Source organism: Oryzias latipes, chromosome 12 (assembly GCF_002234675.1).
Source record: "Oryzias latipes chromosome 12, ASM223467v1".
NCBI lineage: Eukaryota > Metazoa > Chordata > Actinopteri > Beloniformes > Adrianichthyidae > Oryzias > Oryzias latipes.
The window spans coordinates 28,377,626-28,404,076 of record NC_019870.2 but is presented as its reverse complement, the minus strand read 5'-3'; the positions used below and the strand labels follow the sequence as shown (position 1 = coordinate 28,404,076).

The following is a 26,451-nucleotide window of genomic DNA, read 5'->3' as shown; positions in this document are numbered from 1 at the left end:
GTGCACATTCCTATCAGTCTCTCACCATTATCATTCTTTCCAGGAACACCATGCCCGCCAACAACACCCTCAATTTTCTCATCACCCACTCTAGCATTCAGATCTCCCATCAGCACTACATTCACATTTGCTCCAAATCCTTGCAAGCACTCATCCAAGTCGTTCCAGAAGGTCACTCTCTCCTCTTCATTCCTCTCACTGCCAGGACCATATGCACTCACGAACACCCACAGCTCCTTCCGAAATTTCGCTTTCACCCATATCAGTCTTGGTGACTCCAAACTTAAAACAGGTAAATTTCATATTTTTTGAACCAAGAACTTTTACATTTTACAGTTTGGTGATGGTAACGCAACCTGCCAGATTACAACTAATCCCTGCAGGTGAGAACGAAAACGGCGTGGCGTGCTGCAGATGCTGATTGGCGTGTTGTAAAGATTCAAAACAACAACAGTTCTGGAAAACTTCACAGAACAGAACAGGGGATCTGACAAAAATAAAAATAAAACTAAAAAAAAAGCATCATTTCAGATATGTTGTACCTTAGCTGGAGTGTCTTTCTCTGCGAAGTACATCTGCAGGTCCCAGTTGATGAACTTGCTTTGGCCCAGACGGATGACCTCCACACTACACAAATATAAAATGACAGAAAAGCTCATTTGGAAGCGGCCTGCATGCCTGGAGCTGCTCTTTGACTACAGTCTCTGGAGATGGTAAAGACCACACAAGCCATTTAAAGTAAATCTTGTTCTATTCACAGATACGTTAGACAAAAAAATGGACACTTGTTCAGTCTAATCACAGACAGTCAGTCCAAACTTTTGAATAGTGTTTTTATTTTGTTCATATAAAGTGAAAACTTTGTGTGTGAGATGGATTTTTTTTAAAGAAAAATAAAGGGTCTCAGTCGAGTCAGTGCATCTTATGTCAAGAACCTCAAGTCAACTGAACTAGAAAACAGGCTGAAATACCTTGAAGACTTTTATTCTAGTTTAAAAGCAAAAAAATCTATACAAATGAGAATTCAAATTTTAGGATTTGCATTAAAACAAATTTGAATAAAAAACTGATTAACCTTCAGTTAAGTTTGTATTTTTAACCAGTTTACTCTTTTATAAAAAGAACATTTGGGGTCACCAAAATCCATAAAAGTTTGAAAGCAGGTAATTGACAAAGTTAGCATTCCAAAACCTTCCATTGGGAATAAAAAGAGCAGTTCGTAAAAGATCCTAACATCATCTAAACATCATGAGAAGGCCCAAATATTTAATACAATTAGGGATATTGGCGGTGACTTTCCCATGAACAGACAGATGCACAAATCCGTGTGACTTTCAGAGACTTTAGGACACCTACAACAGAAGAACTCACTTTGCTTTTGACCCAGATCACAGAGTACAAAGCCACTGACCTGACATAGAGAGAAATGGGCACCATTGTGTTGAGGACAATGATGTATCCCCAGAAGCTCAGGAAGCCTCTGTAAGTGGCATTGTAGTTCAGGCCATCATAGAGGTACCACGCCTTGGAGCCAATCTGCTCATACCAGAAGGTGTGGCCTATTCCCAGACCAGCCGCCACCAAGATCAGCACAGCAAAGATCTGCAGGACGCCAAACAGGTAGACGGTTTATCATCTTTGCTGAGTGTTGGAAGAAAAAGTCACAGGTAAAGGCTAAAGGGAGGACTGTCTTACTGTGTAAACCATGTAGTTCATCAGCTCGTCGATCTTGGTCCTCTTAAACCTCGTTTTGCCGCTGTTTTTCATGATTTTGGTGTCCCCTCCTTTTATGAAATACATAGTCAGCAGCTAATAAATAATAAAAAATGTAATAAACTGGAGCAGATTCGTGTTCATAATGAACATCTGATAATATCTTGTGGTTTAGATTCAGGGACAGTTGAGGGAAACCTGCTGGTCTTCATGCAATGCACCCCCTGACCCCCACCCCAGTCCTGTTCAGCTTCAGATTACTGCCGATAATGGGGCCATTATTCAATTATATTGTTGTATCTTTCCATGATAATGTGCGTCCTGCGGGCACAGACCTGCAAATATGACCAGCCCGTGACACACGTCCGTGTTTCTGACTTTGCAGCCTCGGAGCAGCATGTTGTCCAGCTCCAGGGGATAGCGCTCGCCGTTCCACTGCATCATTCCCAAAAACTTATCCAAACGGTTGTTGGGCTCTTCGCATTCGATCAGGGCTGCAACACAGACGAGACAAAACAAGAAGGCCTTTAACGACGGTTAAAGCTCAAGGACCACGGGATTAAGCGGAGAACGGGACAGTTTTTGTTGTGACCCGAGGTGACAAGAAGGTCAGGGGTCATGATGATGCACAACTATGTCACCAGATGACCCATCAATGAACTTTAAAACTGTATTTTAAAATAACAGACGAGAGAGAGAAAAAGATACATTTATATGGTTATCAATCTTTAAAGGGCCTCCATCATGGACCTATGATAAGAAACGCTTTAAGAAACACCATTCACCGTCCTCCAAAAGGTCCAGAGTTTTTCAAAATAAACCTTTAAACGTGTATTTTCAGTAAAAGCTTTAGCGTAGAAAACTAACATCAGTGCTTCTTATAAACTGTATAAACTGGATCTCTGACTAAATTCCCTCTGGATCACAATGACAGAAAGTTGGACTAAACCAAGTCTCTCTTGATGATTTGACTCCATCACAGAGTTGATGTCTTCGTTATGACCTGGGAAACTTTCGGTTGAAAACTGAAAATAACGTTGCTGCAATTATTACGAAAGATGACACTAAATGCAATAACTACCATATGTTTTATTTTAAATCTATTTTTCTTTATGTTCTTATGTTTTCTGTGTGGGTTTATTATGACTTCTCGCACATCTTTGTACTCATTGGCAAAGTGTTGTGTTTTTTTATTTTGCGATTGTGTTTTGCTTTGTTAACGTGTTAAAAAACGATATAAAGGTTGGAAAACCGAAAAGCTTTAATAAATAAAGTTACCTAATTGTTTTATTTAGTGTTTTAACAAGTTAAATCTTAACAGTTTCCATTTGCAATTGTTTGTTAATGTTTTTCAAGGGTTAATTTATTATAATTATCCCTTTGAAATATTTTGCTTGTGTTCCTTTTCTTCTTGATTTTTAATCTTGCTCTTGAAGTCTTAATAAAAAGGATCGTACCATCGAAATCTGCCAGCTGCCGTTCTTCCTGCAGCATCTCATCCGTAACTCTGAGCCCCATCTTAAACTTCAAGTTAGTTTCTCTGCAAAACAAAAAACAAGGACACGTATTTACATCCCAAGTCAAAGAAAGATCAGAGTAATTATATATTTAAAGATATAAGTATGTGCAGAAAAAGACAAAGCTAAATAAAACTCTGCTGTAAATAAATGTACATTACTACAAAAAACAAAAGTATGTTTTTATTGTATCCCCGACACTTCCTAGGATGAATGTTGATCGTCCCGATGAGGTAGGCTGGCATGGTGTTTGTCTGTTTTGGTTTAAAAAAAAAAAAAGGAAAATCTGGCAGAACCGGTTCTGTTCTTGACAACAAATGAACTTCCTCCTCCTGGAAAATCTGATGCTCAAGAAGCTTTCAACTGGATTCTTCACAACTCAGTGTCCATAAATAACACTGAGCAATGACAATAGAAAATTGGAAATTCCGTACAAATGACTGAAAAAAGTTATTTCATAACGTTTATTTGAAGAGACGTGTCCTTTATCCTTAAAAAGCAGCTGAGTTCTTGCTCTGGGCTGCAAATGTTTCCCCCTCTTTGATAAAAAGAATGATAATTTCACGAGGGAGAAAAGAAAAGGGAATTAGAAAGTCTTACCCATCGAGTTCAGCCGTTTCCACATAACACAGGCTGTTTGGGTTGGAGCTGGATAACAGCAGGAGGTCAGCCTGGAAAGAGTTTAGGATCAAATTACTGTCAAGATATATATACACATATCTAACAAAGACCCTTCATATTTTTTTTGATGTTATATTATATAGATTATTTCTGAATGTCATTTTTGCTGCCACATAAATGAAATTTCCCCATTGTGGGATTAATAAAGTCATCTATCTATCTATCTATATATGCAAACATGGTTTTAAAAGAACATTTTGATTCAGTTTGCAGGTTTGTCTCAAATATTGTCTCTATATTTTCTAGTAGAACTGTAGGGCTGCAGGTTTTAACCAACTCCAGTAAGCTCTGAGCAGAGAGAACAGTCAAAAAATCTCAAAAAATAAACCAATATATTTATATGTTTAGCTGTTTTTAGAAATAATTGGAAAACATACATCTTCCGTACTGGACACCATGTCGTGCTGCTAACAAAATGTACACAAAGCAGCTTCTTAAAAAACATTTGTGTGCAATTCTTCCTGCTTTGCTTCTTCAAGGAAAGTCTGTCTTATTCCTGCCTTTGTGGATATAAAGGCGGTGCAGTTTGCATAGGTGTTTGCATCTTAAAAACACAAATTCTAGAGTTTGTATTTGGTCTTGTCGCTGGGCCCCGCCTTGCTTATTTCTTCAGAATGCCTCGTTTTCAAAACTCCACAGTTCCTCCTCTGCATGGAAAGTTCTCACATTTACAGGACAAAAAGGTTTTTCTTCTCTCCGAATTTCTTAATGAGCAGCACTAACTGAAAAGAGGAAAAACGCAAATAACTTTTCCTCTTTCTGCTCAGAGGTTTCTAACGCTGAAATATTAACTTCATCAGCCTCGCTGTCTGACTGCTGTCAGTTATTCCTCTTAGAAGGGAGTTACTCGTCATGGTCGCACTGGATGGATTAGAAAAAGTGATACCGGAATAAAATCGTTCTTCTTGAGCCGAACCACATCCCCGACTTGAATCTGCCTCCATCTGGAGTCTTGGAAGCTGCAGCAGAAAGAGAGCGTCAGTTTGGGCCTCTTGTGCGTTTGGCAGCAGGAAGTTCAGTTTGGTGGTTCCTACCTGCCGTTCAACAGCACCTCGCATTTCCTGTTGTTGATTTCCTTGTCCATTCGATGGCGCGCCTGCAGGGCAAACATTTCCATAAAACACTGCGATACTTGCAGTGCTAAAACACACAAAACTCAAACTCTTGCGACGACAAAGCAACTCAGAAAAAAAGGATTCCGTCATCACAATGACGCCTTACCAGATCATCCACCAGGTCTTTGATGGCCGTGATCCCCAAGACCACGACCAAAGGAATTAGAGTGGTGTACCAAGGCAGAGTGGTAATTTGTGGAATGATCTTAATAAAAATAAATAAATAAAAATGACTTCTCTGCACTGCAAACACAGACAGCGGGTCCATGCTTTAGATGTACCTGTAGGATGAGCAGAGCCAAGAAGTAAAGGTTGGCAGCTCTTTTGAACTGTTCGTACAGGTTGAGAGGGATGAAGGTCAGGACGTTGTACTTGTACGTCTTGATGGCATTTCCCTGCAGAAAAAAATGCAAAGACACCAACAGTCCAACCGTTATTATTGCTGCCTATTTTTTATTTTAATTGTTTATATTCCCTGGATGCCATCTCCAACAATCGTTGTCATTTTGTTTCTCGCTGCCCTCATTTGCTCATATGAACACCTTGGTTGGCTCTCATCATTCAATAGAAGACGACTTCAATTCTGACTCCTGGGAAGGTTCATTTGGAATGGACTATCCTTCTGTGGTTCTCTGGAATCCCAAAGCTGCAGAGATGGCTTCAAAAATGACCAGACTGATGCTTCCCAGTTTCTTTTTTTTCTTTTCTTCATCCCGAATCTTTGAGGATCTTTTTCCAATTTGTCTGCCTGGTCCTGTCACTTTTTGATTGACAGAATCTGTCAATGAGAGTTGACCGCAGGTGTCAAACCAATCGACTTGTGTTTTAGCTAATTACTTTGCCCCCACACAGAGGCACTTTTTCCGTTTGACTTGTTTCCTCAAAAAAAAAACGTATCTTTGCTTTTCATTTACCCAGTTTTATGGTAATGACAACACATCTGAGGTCGACATATATGGTCAATCAAGATGAGACAAAAACTTTTGCACCCCAGGGATTGAAATTTAACCCCCATGCACATAACGACGGCATGATCTGTGTATTTGTCAAACCGTTTTTTTTTTTCAGGATCTGCTTTTCTTTAACAATTTGGGCAGTTTAACTTCCTGTTTCACTGACGGTACAGTTTGTACTGGCAGATTTCACTTTCCTCTAAGCTTTAGTTGGTCTTTTTCAGAGGTTGAACCTGAAGGACCCTTGAAAACCCTCCATCTCAGCTGAACTCTGACCAGATTCCAATGTGTCGACGTGTTTCTAACCCGGTCTGCTCTCCCAGTGGCGCTTCCTTTGTCTGCCTGGCAGGAAGATCAGGTTTCAGTCTTTACAAAGACTGACAACAGTTTGCGTTAGACACAAACGCTCATGTTCACAGACCGTTGATGCTAGCCAGGCCAGGTCCCTCGGCTAGGGACACCCTCACATGTCGAGGATCATTTTCTACGTCCACAAAAGGGCCAAAACAAAAAAGAATCATGCAAGCTGCGGCGGTCTGTCTTTGTTTGCCTTTCCTGATTGGATAATTTGAACATGTAAATAAACAAGTTTCCCTGTAAAAGAGGGAATGTCCATGCAGCGTTTCACTGTGTATGCAAAGAATGGCGTTTGAATTGACATCAGCATCACATGGCAGCTGTGAACTGCTCGACTTACAGCGTATCTGCTCTTCTTGATGCACAGGAAGACTTTTTTCTGAAACTGAGGCTGCTGGTGATAAGGCCGATCATTGGCTTTCACCTTCCAGTTAACGTCTGAAAAATAATACATTCAATTTTAAAAGCAAAAAGAAGAATGGGAATTTCACTGCTTTAGGACACCAGTTACACCTGCCTGCCCTTCAAGGACATTTCTTTAGTTTGGATTGTTTTTTTACACACCGGGGACGCTCGCTTCCACGTGGGCCTGAGTGACTTCTGGCTCCCCTTCGGCTTCACTCTCAGAGGTGTCCAGTTCATCATCCGTTTCGTCGTCACTGTAAGGCATGACCTCATCATCAGGCCGCATGGAGCCCTCCGAGTCTGCTCGCGGCCGGCTCATCTTAGCACCTCAAGTTTCTGGGGGGGGGGGGGGGGGGGGAGAAACGTTTTTAAAAGCTTACCATCACCCTACAGGACTGCTGGTACAAAGAAAAAAGAATGGCTGGATTTTAAAGTGTCAGGAAAATTGACAGATGGACAGGAGCAAAAGAGTGACAGCATAAATCTGGACTTACGTTAGACTTTATGAAACTTTAGAAGAGAAAACAACATCCTAACTGAGAAGTAAAAAGAGGAAACCCGTTCCTTAAGGGACAGGAGGGAATGCCCAACCCGGTTTAGTTTTCTTAAACACACAAAAAACAAAAAAATCCTGTGGAATTTACATCAGGTTAAACGGGTTTGGAAAGGATAATGTCTTTGCATTTAAAAAAAGAATCTCCCTAATCTGCATGCAAATCAAAAGTTAGGAACATGGGTGCAGAGGAATGTCAGAAATGTCAGACAGGTTTGTCTCCAGCTGGTGGTTCAGCAGACCTGAAGGCTGCCAGAACTAAAAGGTTTTCTAGGATTTTGAAATTTGCTTCGACAATGAGCACGCTCTGCTCTTTTCAGTCAACAGGATCGTCGACGCTGAGCAGAGCGACAGACCCAACCAGGTCTGTCATCTTGGACCTTCCTGAAAGCTCCTGCCTTGAGGCGGGAGGCTGTAAAAGCTGCTGGTTCAAGCGCCACGCAAGAACCCATAAAGGCCTTTTCATGAGTCTGAGGAACAGGACCACACCTTCCTGATGAACAGCACCTTCTGTGCGAGTTTGCATGAACTCAACTGTGACTCATCACTTCAGAAGTTAAAGTGAAGAGAAACAACAGACATGCTGAGAAAAGGAGGCATGACGTCTCACTGGGGTTTCTTTTAAAAAAAAAAAAAAAAAAAAAAACACAAAAAATGAAAAGACAAAACTCGACAGGCAGAGCAGAAACAGACAGGGCTCCAGACTAACTTTTTTCACTAGGAGCACAGTGGCCCCTAACTGAAAAATTTAGGGGCGCAACCAGAAAATTTAGGGGCGCATACCGTAAATCAACATTCTAACCAAATCTACTAATTTCCACTGTATTACTAATAAATACTTTAATAATAGTCAATGATGAAATGTACAGCCGCTTTTCATCATTTAACCGCTGGCTTTCTAGATGGTGCCCAGAAAACGGCGTTGGTTTTGTGGATAACTGGAGCGCGTTTTGGGGGAAGCCCGGTCTCATGCGGAGAGACGGCGTCCATCCCACCCGGGACGGTGCCGCTCTTCTTTCTAGAAACATTTCTGCTAGCCTTAGTCTGTTAACCTGACAATCCAGAGACGAGACCCGGGCGCAGAGCAGCAGTGTAAAACGCTCCTCTGAGCCTCCCTTAGGGTTAGTGCCGGTGCAAAACCCATGCAGGGAAAGTCAAGCAGGTCCTAGCTTTAGCTTATGTGCTCAAAGACAAATGAAAGGAGCGCGTCATAGAAACCTTACAGTGACAGACAGCAGTTCTCACAAGCAGAATTATGATGTCATTAAATGCGGTTTATTAAACATTCGATCCATTTCCTCCAAGTCCCTCTTAGTCAACGAGTTAATTACTGATAACAATCTTAGTCTTTTAGCCTTAACAGAAACTTGGCTCCATCAGGATGACTATGTTAGATTGAATGAAGCAACCCCCCCCCCCCACACACACTTATGCTAACTATCAGAAATCCAGGATTTCAGGGAAAGGAGGTGGTTTGGCAGTAATATCACAGTCTAGCTTACTTCTCAGCCCTAAAGTTAAAAATGCTTATGATTCATTTGAAAGCATCATATTGTCTTTAAGTCACCCAAACAGGAAAACTCGAAAACCTGTTTTACTCATAATTATTTATCGCCCCCCCGGCCCATATTCAGAATTTTTAACTGAGTTTTCCGACTTCCTATCGACTATTGTCTTAGATTCTGATCAAATTATAATATTAGGGGATTTTAATATTCATGTTGATGACCCCAGTGACTGCCTAGGAAAGGCTTTTGCAGCTTTATTAGATGATGTTGGTTTCACCCAAAGTGTGAATGAACCCACTCACTGTCATAAGCACACCCTGGACCTTGTTCTAACCCATGGGATAGAGATCAGCCAGCTGAGTGTCCTTCCTTTTAACCCCATCATTTCTGATCACTTTCTGATTACCTTCCAGTTTACACTGGAACATCCTTCTGCCCCAGTGAATAAGAAACAGCTTAGAAGAATCTTAACTGACCGTTCTGTGTCTGAGTTTAAACACACAGTTCAGCCAGTACTTAGTGATATTCTGAGAAAATACTCTGAGACCAGCTCCCATATTATCAGTCCTAATATAAATGACCACTTTGTTAATGATGCCTTACAAGCCCTCAGGAGTACACTCGATGTTGTTGCCCCCTTGAAACCTAAGTTCGTCAGACAAAACCGAGTAGCACCGTGGTTTAACGCTGAAACTCGTTCTCTTAAACAAGAAACCCGTAAGTTGGAAAGAGAATGGCGCCGCTCCGGTTCAGAGCAGTCTCTGGATATCTGGAAACATAGCCTATTAAATTATAAAAAAGCTCTGCGTAGAGCTAGAAGCCAGTACTATTCAACCTTAATATCAGAGAATGGAAACAATCCAAGATTTCTTTTTAGCACTATTGCTAAATTAACTCACAGTCAGAGCTCAGTAGAACCACATGTTCCTGTTTCTCTCAGCTCTGATGATTTTCTTACATTTTTCGATAGTAAAATCTCAAATATTAGACATAAGTTAAATCAAGTTATTCCTACTATCAGCCCAGAACAGGCTGAAGCGGTAGAAATGGAGGCATCCATAGAAACCTCTGTAACATTAGACTGCTTCACTGCTGTGGATCAAGCGGAAATAACATCAATTATTACGTCCTCCAAATCCTCAACGTGTCTGTTAGACCCAATTCCCACTAGACTTTTTAAAGAAACTTTTCCCCTAATTAATGATCCCACATTAACAATGATAAATACCTCTCTGGAAACGGGTTACGTGCCACAGTCTTTTAAATATGCAGTTGTTAAACCTCTTCTGAAAAAGCCCAGTTTGGATCCTAGCATCTTGGCCAACTATAGACCGATATCAAACCTGCCCTTTATTTCTAAAATCCTAGAAAGAGTTGTAGTTAAGCAGCTTTACTGCCACCTACAGGACAACAGCCACTTTGAAGACTTTCAGTCGGGGTTTAGACCCCACCACAGTACGGAAACTGCTCTAGTTAGAGTCTCTAATGACTTGTTATTGGCCTCAGAAAAGGGACTACTTTCTATTCTGGTCCTGTTGGACCTCAGTGCTGCCTTTGACACTATCGACCACGGTATTTTACTCCATAGATTAGAGCAGGACATAGGGATCAGAGGATCTGCTCTCCAGTGGTTTAAATCCTATCTGTCTGATAGGTATCAGTTCGTTAATGTAAATGGCCATTCCTCTCAGTGCACTCGAGTCAACTATGGAGTCCCACAGGGCTCAGTCTTGGGACCGATCCTGTTTACGCTTTATATGTTACCCCTAGGAAACATAATCAGGAAACACAGCATTAATTTTCATTGTTATGCCGACGATACGCAGTTGTATTTATCCATGAAGCCTGACCGGAATGACCAGATAGAGAAACTGAACGCCTGCATCAGAGACATCAAGACCTGGATGACAATTAATTACCTCCTCTTGAACCCAGAAAAAACTGAGGTCATTATACTTGGTCCTAAAAACCTCAGAGATACTCTGTCTGCTCAGATAGTCTCCCTGGATGGTATAAGTATAGCCCCCAATTCCACAGTTAGAAACCTTGGGGTTTTACTTGACCAGGATTTATCATTTAAGGCTCATATATCTCAGGCGTGTAGAACTGCCTTTTTTCACCTGCGGAATATTGCTAAGATCAGAAATATACTTTCTAAGAGTGATGCTGAAAAACTCATCCATGCATTTGTTACGTCTAGACTGGATTACTGTAACTCCTCGTTAGCAGCGTGTCCTAAGAGTTCCTTAAGAAGTCTCCAGCTTGTTCAGAACGCAGCTGCTAGATTGTTAGCTGGAACCAGCAGAAGAGATCACATCACTCCTGTGTTAGTTTCGCTCCATTGGCTCCCAGCTGATTCTAGAATTAAGTTCAAGATCCTCCTGTTAACCTATAAGGCCTTACATGGAATGGCCCCGTCCTATATTAAGGACCTCATAGTCCCTTACCAACCAATCAGAACACTTCGCTCGCAAAATGCAGGACTGCTTGTGGTTCCTAGAATTGGTAAAAGTACGGTTAGAGGTAGAGCGTTTAGCCACCAAGCCCCTGTCTTATGGAATAAACTCCCAGCTCATATAAGAGAGGCCGACTCAGTTTCTACATTCAAAGCTAGACTGAAAACATTCCTCTTTGGACAGGCTTATTGTCAGACTAGTTAGTATTCAGAGATTATTTAACTTAATGTTAGTTTGTTTAAATTAAACTTAATAATAACTATTTCTTTTAAAAGGCTGCTAGAAGTTGAAGCTGGGGTAACTATGGTACACTGGGGTTCTGTCCTCTTTCCTTTTTTACTTCTACCCTTCCTCTCCTCTATTCTTGATCATAATTTATCATTTAGTTCTCCATGCCTCTGTTTGGTGCAGTGCGATTCATGTATTGTCCCTCTTTTCCTCTCCCCTCCTGGGGAGTGGGAGTGCTTCCAGACTCCAGTTGGCTCATCCGTGCTCCAGTTCCTGACCGTTTACCTCGCCTTTGCTCCACTCCTACACCTGGCTGTGGTTCCTGTCTCTGGCTCATCTCTGGCTCGTCTCTGCTCTGTACCTGACCGAGTACCTCGTCTCTGCTCCTGCTCCTACACCTGGCTGTGGTTCCTGTCTCCGGTTCGACTCGCGCCTTTGACTGTCCCCACAACCACGGCTGGATGAAGCTCGTCTGCTGGACTTTTATATATGTAGTTGTAGATTTAGATAAGTTAATTCTTCTCTAAGATTTCTGGTAAATCGCCTGTCCGTCCTGGGGGAGGATCCCTCCTTCATGTGGGCACCCCTGAGGTTTCTTCGTTTTTTCCGGAATCCGGTTTTTTTGGGAGTTTTTCCTTACCGCGAAGGGGGGTCTAAGGGCAGGGATGCCAGTATAGCTTAGTCAGTTTGTTAGTTCATTTTAGTATTTTTCTATTGAACTCTTTGTATTCGTGATCCTTTTGATTTCATGTTTTACTTCGAAGCCCATCGAGACGACTGTTGTAGTGATTTTGGGCTATACAAATAAAATTGAATTGAATTGAATTGAATTAATAGATGCAGAAATTACAATGTGCTGTTTCAAATGCAGTGTCACATTTTATTCTGCACTTTTGAAGATGCAACAAGAAGGTAAACTGACAGCAGCATCGCTGTCATGACAGTACAAATAAGTAAAGAAAACTGATGGAAATTTATCTTTGTGACACCAAATAGGTGCAGCCAAGATGCACAACAAGCGTGTTTGAGATCACCCAGGTGGACTCAACGCTGCGCAGATCACCTGGTGTGAGACATATTTTTGTTTTTGCTCCAACATCAACTGTCAATCATCACAAAAATATCGCGAGAAAGGGGTGGGAGCAAGGGGCAAACCTACCCGGACACAGCTGGAAACTAGAGACTAAAAAACAATGCATTATGGGACATGTGTCCTGATGGTTTTTGTAGTGGAGTGATTAATTAAAATAATTTAAAATACCAATTCATTAAAAAAGGCTACATACATCACAAAACATTAAAATAATCATAAAATATATAATAACACAGATCATACTAAGGGGGAGAAGAATATTAAAACTAAATTGAATATTAAGGACAACTCCAACTGTTGTCCTTCAGTCTTGCTGCAGATTCGCCTTCATCTCTCAGCCCCCCCGCCTGGTGTCCCCAACGATCCAGGCGAGGTGCCGGTTCATCTCAAACACGTCTATCGTTGCATTTTCCCCACGTATTTTCAGTGTGTCTAAAACTAATGTTGTTTTTGCCCGCACGTGTTTAAAGTTCAAGCCCCGTTAGCTGTCACGCATGTAGGTGTGGGACATTTATTCTCCTCAGCTGACCCGACTCCCGCGGGACGGGAGCGGTGTGCTGCCGTAACGGCCGTGCATAACCCTTTGATGCGCCGCCGTAACCGTAACCAAAACCCAAACCTTCCTCCGGGTCTGTGCGGCCCAGAGAAAAGTTCAGCACGGACTGCATGTATGTAAAAAATTACGAGCGAAAAGATACGTTCAAAAGGAAAGTAAGGAACTCCTTCATGTGGTCCGGGGAGGGAGGGGGCTGTCAGGTTTCCTGCTTTCAAACCCCGTCATTGTCACGCCCCCAAGAGTCATATACCCCACTGTGATTGGTTGTCATCTCCGTGCACGACAATGAAAAAGTGTCATTCATACAAACTGCCGGGCTGCAGTAACATTAAACCTTCATATTAAGGCGGGGACCGCAAAATATCATCTTGGGGGCCGCAAATAGCCTGCGGCCGCGAGTTTGAGACCCCTGCTGTACACTCTGGCACTGGTACACTAGCCGCAGGTCGGAAGAACGAATCAATAGTTCGCTTACCCATAGTTCAGACGCACATATCAGGTTGTGATATTTGTCTCAGTTTCCTTCCCACAGATGTTTACGCGCGCTCGATTATCTCTAGGCCCCGCCCCCTCCACGCATTTTAGCCACTCACAGTGGCTTTCCCTATTCTTCTCACACGCAGTGGCCGCCTCACAGACAGGTATCACGCGAGAGTGTACGTGCTCGCGTTTCATGAGTATGTGCGCGAGTGTGTGTGCCTGCCTGCGTCCGTGTGGACTTGAGTCTCATTGATTATTTCATTGATCATTGACGTGCCCCTTCCACGTTTGGTGTATAAAAAATACGAAGGGTGGGGGAGGCAAATTTACTGGTCGCGCATGTGCGACTGGATGTAAAATTCAGTCGCACACTCTCAAATTTTGGTCGCAAAATGCGACCAATTGCTCGCAGTCTGGAGCCCTGAACAGACTTCAAAGGGTTCGGCCAAAAGATTTGTGATTAGGAATCAGCGAACCAAGTTTGAGCCAGAGCCTAAAGCTCTGTAAATAAACCAATTTCAAATAAACCTAATATTGTACACAATAATAAATTTGCCCCCCCACCCTTTATTGTGGGGTTGATTGAGTGACAAAAACATACCGAACACATGATTTTAACAGCAGATTTTATTATGCATAAATCCAAAGTCTTTTTCATAAATACAGAAAAGATTGTGGCAATTTATCAAGAAAACTCTAATTTATCCAACAATAATGATGTTTTTTCTGAGACCATTTTAAATATTACATTTTTTAACTATATTTTAAACCGTGTCAACCAGCACAATCCACTAAACAGAAGAATATTTAACCACATTTATACAAACCCCTGTGTTTTTTAAGTCTATTATAGCAACAAAATACGGATAAAACTAAATAAAAAGTACTAGAAGTAAAATAATGAGCTGGTATTTGATTTCTAAGACAGAGTGTCTGAACAACCAGTCAAACTTGTAATTACTCTGCTATTGAGTGGGCGGTAAAAGGCCCGCTCTACGTCACAGAACAAATATTTTTAACCAATTGTTAAAAGCTGTGCTTTTGTCTCCATCAAGCACTGAACCACTGAAGCCAGACCAGTCTATGGCGTCTAAAACACACCCATGAAGCCATTGTAGAGCTTGGATTCGACACGTCAATCACGTTTCAGCCTCATTTGATTTAAAACAAAAAAAATGTAGAAATCTATTCATAGAAACCGTAAAGGCTTTAAGAACCAGGTGTTAAGAGACAATAACTATTGTTGAAAAACTGGAGATCTTTTCTCTGACTGAACAGGTACCAACCTTATTGTTGCACTACCACAAATGACCACTAGAGTCCATGTTTAAAGGTCCAGTTTTCCACCTCAATGGCAGGAATCACCTCGTTAATGGCTGTTCACCATTTCGCGGTCTCGCAGATTTATTTTTAGCACAACTTTTTTTAGGTGCACTGTGCTCTGTGTCCCGATTGGCTGAGGATCCCGCCCATCTCTTTTGTGCCACGTCTACTGTACGTGTCACTGCACGTGTAATAACTCCTCGTGCTCAGATCTATGTTTTCATTCAGTTTTCCAATGAGTTTTGAACTTTGACAGTTTAAAACAAAAGTGAAAAGTGTGAAAATGTTCATGTCTGTCTGAGAAAAGCAGATCAAGTGTGTAGTGAGAAGTTTCACAGCCTTGAATTTAAAAATCTAATCCTACTCTGGGTATTTCTCCTATCACGGGTTTTTTCATGGAACAATCCCCGCGTAGTAGCCTAGTAAACATCTAGACAAGGGGGGTTTCATGGTTAAAGAAAGGGGAACCATTGTTGGATTTAAAACCGTTACTTTGTCCCACTCAAGAATTGCCGAAACTTTGTTGAGGTGGGCGGAGTCACGCTCATCCGTCCCACTTGAGGCTTTACTTTCATGGGTGACATCAGGAATCCTTTTGTTTATGACTTCTGTTCAAAAAACTACAAGTTTGCATGTACAATCATGCAGGTGTTATGTTAAGATATTACCAAATCACAGCCAATATTGTGGTTTTTCTAAACTTGTGCTGCCATTTGTGAAGCTTAAGTATTAATCTGGCATATCAAAGCGTTTCAGAATTTAAACTTATGTTTTCATTTATACCTACATAAAGATTTATTATTCAAATTATTTGTAAAAAAATAAATAAATAAAAAGTGTGAGCTATGTTTATGTGGTTATCAGCAGAAAAAAGCTAAATAAAGGGGTTTGAATTGATTTTTTAATTTGAATTTTGAGCCCCGTCAAACCCTACATCTCAGTCTGGGCGTGCTTCTGGAAAAACAAGACACACCCATGTTTTCCTCACACAGAATGTGGTGCGTTTTCATGCTTTTGCCACACACACACACACACACACACACACACACACACCATTTTGTAACTTAGTACAACAGCCACACAAAGGCCCCACACCTGAGCCTGTCCAGACATGCATGCATGTTCAAGTCCACAGATACACAGAAATGCATGTTTAACACTGAAAACGAGGAGTCCAATTCAAGAAACTGCCCCATAAGTTAAACAATTAAAAGAGGAAAACAAATCCTGCGATCAAGTTAGAGCCCCACACAGATCTGTGCTGGTGCGCCGTGACAATAGCAACGATTCATCTCTGCTATCAAGAATGCACAAACAAGTCCGATGACGTTGCAGCCAGAGGGCGTGGCTGGATGATGCCGATTCAGTAACAACAGAGAAAACCATCGTAGCAGCCATGACTGAGGTGCAGCAGTGAGTCCATTAAAACTAAGTGAAGCGGCTTAAGCATCAAAACTCAACTCAGCGGCCTGATTGGCAGGCCAGCCGTCACATGATCGAGAGCACAAAGTGCTGGATGGGAAATTTAAACAGTCAAGCTCATCTCTATTTTACCCTCACTTTTGTGATTGACACAAGTCAAGTCCATTTCAAAGCTATTTCTGTCTGCAGAGTAATTTAAAAAAATGAATTTCGTGGCAAGAAATCTCATTAAGAAGAAATAGAATAAAAACAAATGAAGTTAAAGATGATTTGGAAAAAAAGGAACCGTTTCTAAAACAACTAGAGGCAGAACAAACAGTGTCTGCTTTATGTACTATAAGGGGGTTTAGACCACTGGAAAAATACTGATGGCAAAAAGAATAGATTATTTTAGCATTACAAATGTTTGGAAACTAGATGTGAGTTTCAATTTCAAGAGAAAACGTCTGCAGGCTAACGGGACAAGTTGCAACAAGACTCACTAAAAAGACATCAGAATAAAAATAAAATTCAAGAGATTCCTCTGGACCAGGAAATACTTGAGACTACTGAAGACTGGAAGGAGGACTTAAGGCACAAATGAACCAGGTGAAAGGTGGTGACAAACAGAGGAGGAAGTGTGATGGTATGGGGCCATTTTTCTGGCTCCAGGCTATTGAGCAGACTGAAAGTCTCCCTGAACAAACATCTACCACGGCATTCTGCAGCATCGTGGTGTTTGAGTCCAGTTATTTAGAGGTCCATCCTCCAACAAGAACAGGATCCAGAACATATTCCAGGTTCTGCCAGAACTCAGGACAAAGAACAAGATGGGAACCTTCCAGACTTGAACCTTGTTGGTCCTGGAAAGAACCAAACGCCAATGAGAACTTCAGCAGTAGACGTGGAGAGAACCTTTGGGAGAATCTTCCATGTCTGTGTTCAGATGGTGGAAACTCTGATGAAGGGAATGATTATTGAAAAAGTGTCTGGTTTCATCACAGTCCAGAAATCGGAAGAATCAACAGGTTCTTAATGACAAAAATAATTACTTTAATGAAGGTAGAATTGTTGTTTAAGTGACTGTTCTCAATTGTAAGAGTTTAGCTTGATTCAGAGTCCAGTAAAGTGATCCGTTTTGTGTTTAAACACATTTTCCTTCAGTTTCCATATTCTCAAATCAGTAGGAAAGAGTCAAAGGAAAATGTACTCATTAAAAGTATTTTTTTCTGGTTCTGAGTGCACATTTAGCTGCGTTAGACCACTTAAGAGATTTTTAAAAAAAAAAAGAACCGGCTCCTTTAAACTGCTTTGCACTCCTGCATGTGTCCCGATGATCCGCAGACAAATGAGTTTGTTTTGCAGATTTCTCCATGCAACATTTACTGAGAGAAACTTCAGCAAAGACAGGCTGGAGGACCACTAAAACAAGAGCGTTTTAAAATAACAAACCACTGTCAAGATTAGGCCTGCACAATATACCGCAAATTTATCGTTATCGCAATATCAAGCTGTGCAATATGCATATCGCAAAAGACAGCAAATTTGCAATAAATGGTTACCTTAGATGTGGCCAAACAATCTTATAGCAGCTTGAAGTGTTTAATGGATTGAAAGAATCCCTTTCTGCATTTGACCAATCAGATGGACCCCTTCACGTTAAATAATCGGATGGCGCCCTATTATGTTGTATGTTCGCCTCCTACGTCAACAAGGGTCATTTGTAGTATAATTTTTAAGCTGTTGTGATGGAATGGGAATAATATTTTTGGTTGTTTTGCTAATTGTTTATTAACCGCAAATTATATTGTCATCGCAATATTAATCACTGATATCGCATATCGCGAGTTTTCTTCATATCGTGCAGCCCTAGTCAAGATGATTTCAAACATCACCACACCAAAGGAAAACATGTTCTGGAATAAATCACATAAAGCCTCCGTCAAACCTACAAACCTGTCATTACTGAAGGCATGCAAGCCTTAATTTAACAAGACTATTCTGGAGAAAAACTTGTTTAACACCTTGTTAGTATTAAAAAAAAAAAAAAGTACAGGTTGTTTTTATTAAAATTACAAAGAACAAAAAAAAAAACTCATTTTTTTTAATACAATAATTGATGTTTTTTCTTGGGTTCTTTAGACTCGTTTTTATTGTAAATAGCCTTTGTAAATATCTTTATCACTAATATTGTGCTATTGTCATGGAATTTAGCTCCTTTGGCATATTTATGTTGAAGCAGCTGCTGAAGCGTTAATATGCACCGTCCTAATTCAAACACCGGTAAATAAACAAAAACTCAAATGGGTAACTAAAGTCGGCCGACAATGCAGGCATCTGAATGAGGCTGGTGTGAAACCTGAGACCTGAACTCATCTGCTTCAACAAAAATAACTCGTTACATTAAAACGTGGCCTTTTAGAAACAGAGCGGAACTACAGGACCCCACCTCCACAGAACCCCACCTCAAAGGACCCCACGCAGAAGCTGATGGGGCGGCCAGACTAAACAATGCCCCCCAAGGACACAGAAAACACTCATACTCGTCTTTTTCTTAGCCAGCTTCAGGATTTAACAAAGAGGAGAAATGTTAGTCGCTGCAGAAAACGTCTTTGCCAACATCTGAGCAACAAACCATCAGGAGGCTGTGAAGCAGCAGCAGCAGCAAACAAGTTCTGGTGACTGGCTTGGAGCATCTCCATGGCAACAGGAAAGAAGAAGTAGGAGGCGGGGTTAACAGAGCCGAAGAGATGTGACGAAAGCGAAACCCGAGCCGAGGGTGGGGGTGCAGCACTTGCCCTCACAGGTGAGATAGAAGGGTGCAGAAAAAGCGCTGTGGAACCGCAGACTCAGTCCAGCCAACATAAATATGGACGTCTCTTCTGCACCAGATCTTTTCCACATATTTATGTGCACCGTAGTCTTTGAAACACAAGCACAGCTGCTGTTCTGGTGTGTTTTTGGGGTGGACTGCTGCAATTGAGGCAATCTGAAAGGTTTCAGATCAAAAATTTGTCTTTAAATGATAATCTTGCGATGAGTTTTTGGTTACTCCTGCAGCTTCGATGCTCTTCAGCGACTAGAGAACGTAAACCACTCAAGTCCCTGAATGATGTTAAAGCAAACGAGTGGAATCGTGAGTATTAGACTCTGGATTTGCACGACAAAAGCTGTATTCATAAAAAAAATACACGTTCCATTTTCTGTTTTAAAAGAATTGAAATCGTGGTTATTTATATTTGAAGGAACAAAACCGCTGCTCCAAGTCCATTTCATCCCTCCTAGCGTCTCTGCAGCACAAGTGGAGGAGAAAGACAGAAACGGCCAGATCCAGTCAATCCTCGGAAAACTACAAGATATCCTGGAAAAGTACAAGCTGCTCCGTTCCCAGCGCCTGTGTCACGCTAAAACAGACTTTAAACAAAACAAATAAAACTCAGTTTACGTCAAATTTAACCAGAATATCAATCAGGCCCAGAATAATATGCCATTTGCTGCACCTGCTCTTCTTCTCTCCATGCATTTGTTTTTCAAGGAGTTTAAAGGAAAATGTTTTTGCTTTAAAGCAGACGGAGTCAAGAACAGAGTGAATGGATGTCTGTTAAATGCCTTTGCTCTGTGACTCAGCTTAATGAGGATTTAGGTCTTCTGTGGGTTTCGACTCACAGCAGGAGTCCAGACAATGAATCCATCAACACAGCGGCGGTCCGTCCACAGAGACACAGCGGCTGTGAGGTCCCACACTGACTGAGCAAATCCACAAAACAGTGAACTATTCGGGTTCTATTTACAAGCAACACACTTAACACACACACACACACCAACTTCAGGCTCCACATAGAAACCATTTGACTACAGATTTGCATGAGTTGTTCTCCAAGTACATGTGAGCCATGACTTCACATCTTGGCAAAGGACAGCCGTTCAGTTGAAAGCTCTCTAGATATCAGCAAGTAATCAATGACTAGTAATTGGTTTAATGCTATAAATCCTTCAACCCATTTTTTTTTTTGTTTCTCTTTCTTTATTCTAGTACAGGGGTCGGCAACCGGCGGCTCCGGAGCCGCATGCGGCTCTTTCCTCCCTGAGCTGCAGGTCTCTGTGTTTTTGTGAAATAACCATCATGTTCTAAGATTGTCGGGGTGCCTTTAACACCATCAGGTAGGGCGAGCGGACAGGAGGAAAAGAGCAGCGTAAACGTGCGGCGGGAGCGCGTCTGCAGCTGTGAACGTTGACCAGGGTCTGTTATGGGATGGATGGAAAGTTCTTCAAAAAGGACAGTCGGTGGAGCAGCAGAGGTGTGGCCAGGTAGAGAGGCGGGGGCGGGGCTTACACTCATCTTATGATTCAGCTGCTTTCTAATAAAAAAATAGTTGTCACCCGTAAAATTAATATACTTTATTGGGTTTAATGGATTTAAAAGAAAAAAATAGAAAGGAGTCTGGATCAAAGTGAGTTTGTTTCCATCATCTCATCTTAACTCTGGGTGTTTGACAGACAGAAAAGTCTATTCAAGTTTGTGGAAAATGGACAAAAGCTCAAAGGAAACACCACGCTGATAAATAAATAAATATCCTGACAGCATTTGGAATCAATACAAGTATTGCCAAATGAACTATCGCGATATTTAGGCGAAACAATATTTTTTCTAACACCCCTAGTGTTGCGGCTCCCTGTGCTTTCATTTCTGTGGGAAACTGATCCAAATGGCTCTTTGAGACGTTCAGGTTGCTGAGCCCTGTTCTAGTATCTTCCACCATTTTTTGGCGCTTGACTCCTACAGTTTTTCATCTATTTCAACCATTCAACTATTCAAATGTTCAGCTCTTTCTGCCTTTTCCAGCTGTGACTTTTGGTCCTTCAAATCCTTGAACTTTTCCAGATATTCCAGGATTTCTGCCTCCATTGAAATAAATGGGGAATCCTTTGAGCAGAAGCTCGCTGGTTCGATACCTGGCTCTGGCATTTTTTAATTAAAAATCTCTTGTTTGTCATTGTGCTGTTTTCACTTTATTTATGATCAACTTTCATCATTTTTTCATTTATTTAGCCAATTATTACCCTTCAAATTTTATTTTCATTCAGCAATACAGCCTTCTCAACTTGCATGTTTTTCTAGAAAAGCAGCTCCTTCTAGTTTTACAATTATATCAGACAGAAAACCTGCATGAAAAACAGCAGGGGTGGGGTAGGGTTGGGGGGGGGGGGGGGTTCATGCATAAAAAGAAATTGAACCCAGAAACTGTTGGCTGCTCCCAAAGTACCCCCTTGGCCCTACCCCAACCTCCCTTCAGAGCATAAAGGGGAGGGCGTGAAAGTCGGGGTTGAAAAGCGAGAACGACAACGGGGAAGGATCATTGGCTGGATATAAAAACTGGAACGAGTGGCCCCCTCCCCCCAGCGTTCCAAACAGGAATTACTGGATGAAGAAGAAGAAACCAGAATCCCTTAGACTGCTGTAGAGATATAACCAGCTCTTAGTTATGTTCATCAGAAGAACCATTCTGGATGTGATTTTTAACTTCATCTTGATCATCTTTTTTCCCCCGTGATGTTTTTGGCATAGTGAAAGTTCTTCAAGTTATAAACTGTCCAAATAAATGCCTAAAAAAACAAAAACAATCATTCGCTTTAAAGATCTACTTATAGAGGATACCTTTTCCTCATTTGCTCAACTGAAAGAGAAATTTGATCTTTTAAATTCAGATTTTTTTCGTTACCTTCAAGTACGTCATTTCTTTGTTTCTCAACTACCACAATTCTCAACTACCACAGAAACAGAAATAACTGACAAGATTTTTTCACTAGATCCATCCAGGAGGGGTCTTAATTCTATACTATATAACATTATGTTGAACTTTAAATGTTCCTCTGTGGATAAATTTAAGATGGCTCGGGAAAAAGATATTGGCCTTGCTATCTCAGATGATACTTGGGTTTCTGCTCTTAAACTGGTAAACTCATCTTCATTTTGTGCTCGACACCAACTAATTCAGTTCAAGGTGGTACATCGGGTCCATATTTCCAGGTTAAAGCTGGCTTCTATGTGCCCCACAGTTAGTCCACTATGTACAAGATGTAATCTTACAGATGCCTCTCTGTATCATATGTTCTTTTCATGCCCTTATTTGAATGCATATTGGAGGACAATTTTTGACACAATGTCTCGTGTATTTAACACAAATTTAAAACCAAATCCATTAACAGCAATTTTAGGGGTTGTGGAGGACCAAGCTGTTTCAGGTACTGCCAAAAAACACTGTATAGCCTTTGCATCACTCCTGGCACGACGTGCTATGCTGCTTAAATGGAAAGATACCTCCCCCCCCCGTCTTATTCACAGTGGCTACAGGATATCATGTCCTGTTTAAAACTGGAGAAAATTAGGTGTTCACTCAAAAAGTCTCCTGATATGTTTGAAGAATTATGGGGTCCCTTTTTGAGAACATTTCCAGCTCTTTAGTCATACAAGCCTACAGCAGCTTAGCTGCATGTGGTAGCATATAGTACAGGTCATGCGTGATGGAGTGATGGTTTGACTGTGGCAGTGACAGGGAATGGTATGGTTTTTTTTTTGTTGTTTCTTTTTCTTTCCTTAGCTTTATTATAAACACTTCGTGTAGTAATTTGTCTTTCAGACTAACAGAACTCTGTAATTGTGTTTGTATAATGTAAAACTCAATAAAAACACTGGGTTTAAAAAAAAAAAAAAAAAAAAAAAAAAAAAAAAAAAAAAAAAAAAAAAAAAACGTACTAGGTGGCCTCACCTTGAATGTTAGATTCTACCGACCCCGCTTCCAGTGGAAGGGGTGTGGCTTTCCAACATGTTCACTCCTGATTGGGGAGACTGGTCCCTGTAGAAATGTGGAGTCAGGCCAACTCGGACCATCACGACTTACTGAGGATGTCTGGTTCCAACATGGCAACGGCCATATCACGGAACATTGGCGACTGAATTGACTATGTCGTTGGAACCGGAAGCAAGGCATTATCTACGGGTGGCGTCACTCGCTCAGGCCACTTCTCTTATACAGTCAATAGGTGTGGATTAGGAGCCAATAACGTCACTTTTCCCTTGTTTGTACAAGAAATACAGAAGTCAATAGTGTGAGTGAAACTGGGACAGAATTTGTTTGATCCTTGTACATACTTCCTAAACCCTTTGACACATATTGATGTAAATATGCATTCAGCCACTTGGGCTCCAAAATTACCTCAATTTAGCCTCTGCTTGACAGCAAAAACATAAGTAGTTTTTTATATCTGGAAATACGTTCAGGCATCAAAGAAGTTAAGAACGTAACATTTGTTTGGACTTGAAATGAGCAAACATGCAGGAGTGATGTGAACAATCGTGACAATCCTGGCCTTAAAGATTCAGACTGTTTCTACACGATGGCTCCCTTCAGGGACTTTGAAAAAGGATAAAGGAGACATTGGTCGCAGCCCGTCCTCTGGTGCGCAGCGAGAGACCCCTGTTTCTACGCCTTCAGGTTAAAGAGGGATGAGAAATCCCAACCAACTCACGTTGGAGTTCATCCCACAGCAGGAAGCCGCACAGGCAGCCGTGAACTCACTGACCAACACCTCAAGATCATGTGGTGAATGGTGGTCCACATGGAAAAGCACTGGAGAAAAAAAAACAGATCCGTGCACAGGTCTTCACCTCACTTCACCCTTTCTTCTGTTTGCCTTTCAAGTCGCAATTCAAACAGTGTCGTCTTGAAAGTGTGGAGGTTTCCATGTGGAGTCATTTACCTATTCAAATGGGCCTTGAACCGACTTGGGCTTGGAGAAGGAGCTTTGTTTTGGGTTTATGGCTAAACACTGCCAGCAGTTTGAGGCACACGCCCTGCAGTGACCAGTGTGTCCACTTACAACAGCTGCTGCTGGCGAAACCGTCATGAACGCAGAGGTTCCAGAAATGACAGTGGAACAGCTTATGTGCCCCAAATTCTACTCCCCTTCTTATGCCTCATGTGGCTCCCAAACCCAGTGACTGTTTGAAGACAGCCAAGAAAGTCAGCATACAGAAATACCTCACAGAACTTGGATTAAAACAAAGTCTGAGACAAAATAAGTTAAATATTTACTAAAGAAAAGAACATTCCCAACTTTACTTTTACTTCTACTTTACTTTATTTACTTTTAAAAAGTAAATATCTAACCTTCAGGAAAAACTCTTTTTTAACGCATCACTTCATGATGGAATTGCTCTGAAATTTTACTGGAAAAACTCATTTCTTTGTTTCAGGAGTCCAGAAAATGACAATGATTGTAAGGATGGCTGCAACTGCAGAAGAGGTCAGAAACTAAGGATTCCACTCAGACCGGAAAGTCTGGATCTACGTTGCTCTCCAGATCATCTCCAGCAACAATTAGGCCGATCGCAAAAATCAGCCTTTCATGGCGAAGCTGGGCCTCTGGAACACCCAATGAGAAGCTGCGATCAATGGGAGATCCGCCACAGTTTCAACCGAACACCCATATGGATTGCAGCTTCCAGTGACGGTCAAAAAACACACAAAGGAATGCAGACGATCTGCCGGAAGTCCCACAATCAAAAGTCAGTTACCAGCTAGTTCCATTCCTTCTTCGAAGTAAATGTTTTTGTGTCCGAGTTTTGGTTTTCTCCACACACAGTCCAAATCTGCAGGACATTGTTGCTCTTCGCCGTCTTCCTCAGCCAGAACATCTTTCCAGCTGTTGGGTCGGATTTTTATTTTCTCTAAGAGAAAGTTAGTTACTTAGTTTGGTTTCAAAATTCGGATGCACCCTAAAGATTCAGTGGTGGGACTCTCTGTGGAGAACGCCGCCATAAAACAATCCAACCATTAACGCAGGGAAGCCGGGCCTTAAGGGGTTTCTGTAGTGGCAGAACTGCATGTTCATTCTGATGATATGACGGAAAAGAAAAACGACAATCATTTTAGCTTGAAAAAGGCCAGAGTGGAACAAAAAAAAAAAAAAAAGAGTTTTGTTTTTTTTTTTTTAAACACGTTTTGATGAAAGAAGCCAAATATGAAGTTAGATGAATAATGATGAAAACCATATTTGGAAGAGCCCAACAAATGAGTTCAAACTGTTTTCTTTCAAACAATAAAAAGTGGAGGAAAAAAGGACAAATAAGGAGGAAAGCTGAGTCTGACATTAACTCTGGGGTGGGAGTTTGAGTCCTCCCATTCAGCAGGTTTTCCACAACACTAATAAATAGAGCAGCTGAACGTGCGTCTCCAGGTAGACGAACACCTGGAGACCTAATCTCCATCTCTGGACTCACCGTGTCTCCGCAGCGGGTCGGTGGGAAACGTCGCTCCGTGTTCTCAGTGCTTCCTGGAGCCGCCGTGCCTTCGCACCATGTTTTGCTCCTCTTCTTCCTGTTCGCTCCGACTCCGCTCTCGCGCCACGGCTCCCCGCCCTTCTCCCGTGGCCTCACCTGAGCTCCACCGCTGAAACCTGCCGGACCGGTCCCGCTGCGAGAGCACGGAGGCTGCGCGTAACCGTCTGCTGTGGGACGTGGTGGGGGAGGTTTTTTACCTGCGGAAGTCAGCGCAGGCGGTCAGTCACGTGCCGCCCAGGTAAAGGCGTAATTGAATTCTTGATTGAACAGGTGATGCTTTGTGGGCGGGGACATGCTCCCATCAAGGAAAAACAGAACAACATCCATATTTTGTGCTGAAAGCAGGAAAACAGGGGAACATTATTTTGATTTAAGAAACTTTTTTTTCTGAAATGTAAGAATAGTGATTTAAACATAGTGTTTACGTACACTTTTCTGTAAAATCAATAGCAACTTAAATATTTTTTACCTTTTAATTTTTAATTTTTTTGTCTTGTTTTTATGTATAACTTTGAAGTTTTGCTTTGCCTTTTTTTTGTTTTTGTTTTTTTTAATCCAGAGAGGCAATCAGAGAGCTTTATAGAGAAGCAAAAGTCTGAAGAAGTACAATAGAAGTTAAATAAGGGGTCATCAACCGAGCATCATTTTGAACAAAGAAAAGAGCAGAATTTTAACACAAAAATAATATTATTATTTTATTTAAAGTGTAGTAAATTAGTGATCAAACATTTATATGTGGACAAAATAACATACTCTCCGGGCCAGATCTGAT

General features: G+C 41.4%; 1 protein-coding gene across 1 annotated transcript in view; it reads right to left on the bottom strand.

Annotated features, from left to right (window-relative positions):
- Positions 1 to 25,907, bottom strand: part of atp8b1 (ATPase phospholipid transporting 8B1) — a 39,128-nt gene extending 13,221 nt beyond the window's left edge. The window contains exons 1-13 of the mRNA XM_011482116.3: positions 25,620 to 25,907; positions 6,901 to 7,077; positions 6,677 to 6,774; positions 5,308 to 5,421; positions 5,133 to 5,231; positions 4,946 to 5,007; positions 4,798 to 4,870; positions 3,831 to 3,901; positions 3,171 to 3,253; positions 2,049 to 2,207; positions 1,696 to 1,784; positions 1,412 to 1,602; positions 543 to 627 (exon numbers count right to left, since the gene is read on the bottom strand). Of these exons, the coding sequence (XP_011480418.1) occupies positions 543 to 627; positions 1,412 to 1,602; positions 1,696 to 1,784; positions 2,049 to 2,207; positions 3,171 to 3,253; positions 3,831 to 3,901; positions 4,798 to 4,870; positions 4,946 to 5,007; positions 5,133 to 5,231; positions 5,308 to 5,421; positions 6,677 to 6,774; positions 6,901 to 7,060 (1,284 nt within the window). The 5' untranslated portion in view covers positions 7,061 to 7,077; positions 25,620 to 25,907. The remainder of the gene's footprint in view (positions 1 to 542; positions 628 to 1,411; positions 1,603 to 1,695; positions 1,785 to 2,048; positions 2,208 to 3,170; positions 3,254 to 3,830; positions 3,902 to 4,797; positions 4,871 to 4,945; positions 5,008 to 5,132; positions 5,232 to 5,307; positions 5,422 to 6,676; positions 6,775 to 6,900; positions 7,078 to 25,619) is intronic.
- Positions 25,908 to 26,451: the final 544 nt, after the last annotated feature.